The sequence below is a fragment of the Salvelinus alpinus genome, chromosome 20, assembly GCF_045679555.1.
Source record: "Salvelinus alpinus chromosome 20, SLU_Salpinus.1, whole genome shotgun sequence".
Classification (NCBI taxonomy): domain Eukaryota; kingdom Metazoa; phylum Chordata; class Actinopteri; order Salmoniformes; family Salmonidae; genus Salvelinus; species Salvelinus alpinus.
The window spans coordinates 21,902,750-21,909,320 of record NC_092105.1 but is presented as its reverse complement, the minus strand read 5'-3'; the positions used below and the strand labels follow the sequence as shown (position 1 = coordinate 21,909,320).

General features: G+C 50.7%; 2 protein-coding genes across 5 annotated transcripts in view; both read right to left on the bottom strand.

The window, feature by feature from the left end:
• Positions 1-1,008: 1,008 nt before the first annotated feature.
• Positions 1,009-4,739, bottom strand: LOC139547085 (cylicin-2-like). Its single transcript, XM_071356141.1, has 3 exons — positions 4,151-4,739; positions 2,620-3,000; positions 1,009-1,070 (listed from the first exon to the last, which is right to left on the bottom strand). The coding sequence occupies exons 1-3, from the start codon at positions 4,737-4,739 to the stop codon at positions 1,009-1,011; spliced, it is 1,032 nt and encodes a 343-aa protein (XP_071212242.1).
• Positions 4,592-6,571, bottom strand: part of LOC139546482 (protein starmaker-like) — a 51,543-nt gene continuing 49,563 nt past the window's right edge. For all 4 annotated transcript variants that reach the window (XM_071354901.1, XM_071354903.1, XM_071354900.1 and 1 more), the window contains 3 exons: positions 5,851-6,504; positions 5,335-5,397; positions 4,592-4,938 (listed from right to left, as the gene is read on the bottom strand). In XM_071354901.1, coding sequence (XP_071211002.1) covers positions 4,739-4,938; positions 5,335-5,397; positions 5,851-6,504 — 917 coding nt within the window. In that variant the 3' untranslated portion in view covers positions 4,592-4,738. The remainder of the gene's footprint in view (positions 4,939-5,334; positions 5,398-5,850; positions 6,505-6,571) is intronic.

Here is a 6,571-nt window from a genome sequence, read left to right as displayed (position 1 = left end):
CTTTTCCCTTTTCTGTTTGTTTTGTCTGTTTAGTTTCACCTGTTCCTTGTTGAGGTTGATTAGTTGGGCTATTTAAGCCGGTAGGCCCGCCTGCTCTTTGTGCGGGCTTAACTATTTTTCCCACTGTGTTACTGTGTGGCAGTACGTATTTTGTTGGGCATTTGTTATTGTGCGCCCGGTATTCTTGGCGAGCACTATTTTTTCCCTGTGCGTATTAAACGCTATCCTGAACTTTCTGCCTCCTGCGCCTGACTCTGCACCCACTACGCCCAGATCGTTACATATGTTAATGTTCATTAAAACATATCTTTAAATGTAGCTAAAATAACAAATAGTGTATTAACTTGTAGTATGTTATGTATTATGTTAGCTACCACAGGTACGTAGAACTGAAACGTAACTTTAGAGGAAAATGCTGTATTCAAACTATGAAACCACAATCAAGAAATTCCAATGCTTCTATTACACTGAGCACTTCATTCACTTTTCTTTTCACTGTGAAAGTCAATCAATAAATATGTAGCGTCGAGCATTTTCTTCACTACAGTCTTTCTTCTAACAGTATGAGGACAGCACTTTCAACTCCAGTAGAAAATAAGGTAGAGACCTGTTATCCAAACGTTTCTCCATTAGGGATTATTGTGTGTCACTGGACAGCCCCTGTAGTGTAGTCTGGGTAATGTGCTACTCATTGGGGTCTGGGGTGGATGTCTCATGTTCCATCTCTTCTTGGTTCTCTATGGATCCTGTGGAGTCACTGGACAGCCCCTGTAGTGTAGTCTGGGTAATGTGCTACTCATTGGGGTCTGGGGTGGATGTCTCATGTTCCATCTCTTCTTGGTTCTCCATGGATCCTGTAGAGTCCCTGGACTGCCCCTGTAGTGTAGTCTGGGTAATGTGCTACTCATTGGGGTCTGGGGTGGATGTCTCATGTTCCATCTCTTCTTGGTTCTCTATGGATCCTGTGGAGTCACTGGACAGCCCCTGTAGTGTAGTCTGGGTAATGTGCTACGCATTGGGGTCTGGGGTGGATGTCTCATGTTCCATCTCTTCTTGGTTCTCTATGGATCCTGTGGAGTCAATGGACAGCCCCTGTAGTGTAGTCTGGGTAATGTGCTACTCATTGGGGTCTGGGGTGGATGTCTCATGTTCCATCTCTTCTTGGTTCTCCATGGATCCTGTAGAGTCCCTGGACTGCCCCTGTAGTGTAGTCTGGGTAATGTGCTACTCATTGGGGTCTGGGGTGGATGTCTCATGTTCCATCTCTTCTTGGTTCTCTATGGATCCTGTGGAGTCCCTGGTCAGCCCCTGTAGTGTAGTCTGGGTAATGTGCTACTCATTGGGGTCTGTGATGGTGTCTCATCCATCTCCTCATCACTCTGGGTGGTTGTTTGGTTGGCATCATCTCCTTCTATCTCTGTGTCTGGTTCCGTCTGCTCTTCCCCTTCCACCCCCATCTCTCCTTCATTTCCCCCCTCATCCTCTGTGTTTGCAACCATACCTGTATTGTGGTCCATTTTCCCATCTCTGTTCTCTTTTCTCTCGTCTTTCTCCTCCCTGTCTCTTTATTCCTTCCTCTGTTCCCTTTCCCTTTATTCTTCCTCTTCATTATTCTGTCTACTCCCCTGGCTGGATGTCCTGTCCTCCTGTGTGTTGATTTGTCTGGTTCTTGTCTTTGTGGTCTGCTGTGTACTGTCCTTTCTCCTTCGTTCTTTATCTCTGGCTTTGCATCATTCCCCCTCTCCTCCGTTCTATCTCTATCCAGCTCCGTATCTTCTCCACCTTGCTTCTGTCTGAGGTTCTTTCCCTTCTCTTCATCTTTTCCCACCTTTATCTTCATTGTCTGTCTGGTTGTCCATCACAGATCCCGCCGTGGCTCCTGAGTCTGTTTGGCCTCGAGCTGGCTCTGTTGTGCCGTCTATTTGGCCTCGAGCTGGCTCTGTTGTGCCGTCTGTTTGGCCTCGAGCTGGCTCTGTTGTGCCGTCTATTTGGCCTCGAGCTGGCTCTGTTGTGCCGTCTGTTTGGCCTCGAGCTGGCTCTGTTGTGCCGTCTATTTGGCCTCGAGCTGGCTCTGTTGTGCCGTCTGTTTGGCCTCGAGCTGGCTCTGTTGTGCCGTCTATTTGGCCTCGAGCTGACTCTGTTGTGCCGTCTGTTTGGCCTCGAGCTGGCTCTGTTGTGCCGTCTATTTGGCCTCGAGCTGGCTCTGTTGTGCCGTCTGTTTGGCCTCGAGCTGGCTCTGTTGTGCCGTCTGTTTGGCCTCGAGCTGGCTCTGTTGTGCCGTCTGTTTGGCCTCGAGCTGGCTCTGTTGTTGATTTGTCTGGTTCTTGTCTTTGTGGGCTGCTGTGTACTGTCCTGTCTCCTTCGTTCAATCTTCTCCATCTCCTGTCTGGCTGTGTTTCTTCTCCTTCTCTAGTGTCTGGCTGTCCTTCTCCTTGTCTCCTGCTCCTGTCTGGCTGTCCTTCTCCTTCTCTCCCGATCCTGTCTGGCTGTGCTTCTCCTTGTCTCCCGCTCCTGTCTGGCTGTCCTTCTCCTTCTGTCCCGCTCCTGTCTGGCTGTCCTTCTCCTTCTCTCACGCTCCTGTCTGGCTGTCCTTCTCCTTCTCTCCCGCTCCTGTCTGGCTGTCTTTCTCCTTCTCTCCCGCTTCTGTCTGGCTGTCCTTCTCCTTCTCTCCCGCTCCTGTCTGGCTGTCTTTTTCCTTCTCTCCCGCTTCTGTCTGGCTGTCCTTCTGCTTCTCTCCCGCTCCTGTCTGGCTGTCCTTCTCCTTCTCTCCCGCTCCTGTCTGACTATCCTTTACCTTCTCCCCCGCTCCTGTCTGGCTGTCGTTCTCCTTGTCTCCCGCTCCTGTCTGGCTGTCGTTCTCCTTGTCTCCCGCTCCTGTCTGGCTGTCCTTCTCCTTCTCTCCCGCTCCTGTCTGGCTGTCCTTCTCCTTTTCTCCCGCTCCTGTCTGGCTGTCCTTCTCCTTCTCTCCCGCTCCTGTCTGGCTGTCCTTCTCCTTCTCTCCTGCTCCTGTATGGCTGTCCTACTCCTCCTTCGTTCCCTTTCTGGCTGTCCTTCTCCTCCTTTGCTCCTGTCTGGCTGTCCTTCTCCTCCTTCGCTCCTGTCTGGCTGTCCTTCTCCTCCTTTGCTACTGTCTGGCTGTCCTTCTCCTCCTTCGCTCCTGTCTGGCTGTCTTTCTTCTCTCCATCTCCTGTCTGGCTGTCCTTCTCCTCCTTCGCTCCTGTCTGGCTGTTCTTCTCCTCCTTCGCTCCTGTCTGGCTGTCCTTCTCCTCCTTTGCTCCTGTCTGGCTGTCCTTCTCCTCCTTTGCTCCTGTCTGGCTGTCCTTCTCCTCCTTCGCTCCTGTCTGGCTGTCCTTCTCCTCCTTTGCTCCTGTCTGGCTGTACTTCTCCTCCTTTGCTCCTGTCTGGCTGTCCTTCTCCTCCTTTGCTCCTGTCTGGCTGTCCTTCTCCTCCTTTGCTCCTGTCTGGCTGTCCTTCTCCTCCTTTGCTCCTGTCTGGCTGTCCTTCTCCTCCTTTGCTCCTGTCTGGCTGTCCTTCTCCTCCTTTGCTACTGTCTGGCTGTCCTTCTCCTCCTTCGCTCCTGTCTGGCTGTTCTTCTTCTCTCCATCTCCTGTCTGGCTGTCCTTCTCTCCATCTCCTGTCTGGCTGTCCTTCTCCTCATTTGCTCCTGTCTGGCTGTCCTTCTCCTCCTTCGCTCCTGTCTGGCTGTCCTTCTCCTCCTTTGCTCCTGTCTGGCTGTCCTTCTCCTCCTTTGCTCCTGTCTGGCTGTACTTCTCCTCCTTTGCTCCTGTCTGGCTGTCCTTCTCCTCCTTTGCTCCTGTCTGGCTGTCCTTCTCCTCCTTCGCTCGTGGCTGGCTGTCCTTCTCCTCCTTTGCTCCTGTCTGGCTGTCCTTCTCCTCCTTTGCTCCTGTCTGGCTGTCCTTCTCCTCCTTTGCTACTGTCTGGCTGTCCTTCTCCTCCTTCGCTCCTGTCTGGCTGTTCTTCTTCTCTCCATCTCCTGTCTGGCTGTTCTTCTCTCCATCTCCTGTCTGGCTGTCCTTCTCCTCATTTGCTCCTGTCTGGCTGTCCTTCTCCTCCTTCGCTCCTGTCTGGCTGTCCTTCTCCTCCTTTGCTCCTGTCTGGCTGTCCTTCTCCTCCTTTGCTCCTGTCTGGCTGTCCTTCTCCTCCTTTGCTCCTGTCTGGCTGTCCTTCTCCTCCTTCGCTCCTGTCTGGCTGTCCTTTCCTCCTTTGCTCCTGTCTGGCTGTTCTTCTCCTCCTTCGCTCCTGTCTGGCTGTTCTTCTCCTCCTTTGTTCCTGTCTGGCTGTCCTTCTCCTCCTTCGCTCCTGTCTGGCTGTCCTTCTCCTCCTTTGCTCCTGTCTGGCTGTCCTTCTCCTCCTTCGCTCCTGTCTGGCTCTCCATCTCCTGTCTGGCTGTCCTTCTCTCCATCTCCTGTCTGGCTGTCCTTCTTCTCCTTCTCTCCATCTCCTGTCTGGCTGTCCTTCTCTCTCTCTCCTGTCTGGCTGTCCTTCTCCTTCTCTCCAACTCTTGTCTGGCTGTCCTTCTTCTCCTTCGCACCATCTCCTGTAAGGCTGTCCTTCTTCTCCTTCGCTCCAGTCTGGCTGTCCTTCTTCTCCTTCGCTCCTGTCTGGCTGTCCTTCTTTTCTTTCTCTCCATCTCCCGTCTGGCTGTCCTCCTTCTCTCCTGTCTGCCTGTGCTTCTCCCCATCTCTATCCAGCTCTCCATCTTCTGTTTGGTTGTCCATCACAGATCCCGCCGTGGCTCCTGAGTCTGTTTGGCCTGGAGCTGTCTCTGTTGTGCCTGCTGAGTCTGTCTCTCTCTCTGGAGCGGTTTCTGGTTGGGTTCTGGTGTGTCCGTGCCTAGCTGGGCTTCTTTGGATTCTGGTGTGACTAGTTTTGGGTGGGCCGGGTTGGGCGTGTCCTGTACAGGCTCTGTGTCTGTCACTGAAACACAGAATGAGAAGATGGGTTGATACAAGACTACACAAACACTATTAAATAGACCCATTTGTCTTAATGATAACATGACTTATTATGTCATTGTCAGTCTCAATATTGAGTATTATGTTTAACCTATCTGCCACGGGACATAAAATCCCCTGTCTGTCTGTCTGAGAGACTGTCATTCTGTCTGTACAGAGGGCTGTGACCACCACTTTTTGTTGGAGAGAAAATTATTCCAGCTGGTGCAGTGTGCTGTTTCCTGTTTGCATCTGCATTCTGCTTGCTAAACTCTATCCCCTCTTTCACCATTCCTGTACACACAAACATTCATCCCCATTAATATCATGTATTCAAAGTTCCTCATGCCCAAGGTAATAAACACTGTATAAGAAGAACCTTTTGGTGTAGAAGTTCTATTTCCAGTGTTCTCAGAATGGTCATCCTCGGGATCTTTGTTTCCTATTCAATTAAAACATAAACAAAATAGTTGTATTCAGAAACAGTAAAGTGGTAAGGTGTTAGTTTTGTCTTAAAATATATGTGATGCCAAACTAGGTCTATAGCAATAGAACTAAGTGTACTATGCCTGATTTTTCAGGAACTGGTTTGGTGCTATTTGACTAGGCAAGACCTGAAAACATTTGTTGGGCCGAGGTGGGGTCTGGTGTGACTAGGCCTTGTTGGGCCTGGGTGGGGTCTGGTGTGACTAGTTTTGGGTGGGCCGGGTTGGGCTTGTCCTGTACAGGCTCTGTGTCTGTCACTGAAACACAGAATGAGAAGATGGGTTGATACAAGATACCTGTTATCCAAACTTTAGTGTCATCTCAAAAACAGTGACTTTAAAGTCATACATCTTTCCCAGAATTCTACTGGGTTTTTTGCATTAGGGATTATTGTGAGTCACTGGACTACCCTGTAGTGTAGTCTGGGTAATGTGTTGCTCAATGGGGCCTGGGGTGGATGTCTCATGTTCCATCTCTTCTTGGTCCTCTAGAAGGAGCCCTGTGGAGTCCCTGGACTGCCCCTGTAGTGTAGTCTGGGTAATGTGCTGCTCATTGGTGTCTGTGATGGGTGTCTCATCCAGCTCATCATCACTCTGGGTGGATGTTTGGTTGGTATCATCTCCTTCTTTCTCTGTGTCTGGTTCCTTCTGCTCTATCCCTTCCTCCTTCATCTCTCCTTCATTTCCCCCCTCATCCTCTGTGTTTGCACCCATACATCTATTGTGGTCCACTTTCTCATCTCTGTTTTCTTTTCTCCTCTTGCCTTTCTCCTCTCTTTGTCTCTTTATTACTTCCTCTTTGCACTTTCCCATTTTCTTCCTCATCCTTATTTTGTCTTCACTCCCCTGGGTGTTGTCTGGGGTGACTAGGTCTTGTTGGGCCGGGGTGTGGTCTGGTGTGACTAGGTCTTGTTGGGCCAGGGTGTGGTCTGGGGTGACTAGGTCTTGTTGGGCCGAGGTGGGGTCTGGTGTGACTAGGCCTTGTTGGGCCTGGGTGGGGTCTGGTGTGACTAGTTTTGGGTGGGCCGGGTTGGGCTTGTCCTGTACAGGCTCTGTGTCTGTCACTGAAACACAGAATGAGAAGATGGGTTGATACAAGACTACACAAACACTATTATATAGACCCATTTG

Excerpts from the sequence above, each read along its gene's own strand:
- LOC139547085 (XM_071356141.1), bottom strand. The coding sequence starts at position 4,739 with ATGGACAACCAAACAGAAGATGGAGAGCTGGATAGAGATGGGGAGAAG. Across the intron at positions 3,001-4,150 it reads AGCAAAGGAGGAGAAGGACA|GAGAGAAGGAGAAGGACAGC; the intron begins GCCAGACAGGAG and ends ATACAGGAGCAG. Across the intron at positions 1,071-2,619 it reads GGGAGAGAAGGAGAAAGACA|GATCCATAGAGAACCAAGAA; the intron begins GCCAGACAGGAG and ends TTGACTCCACAG.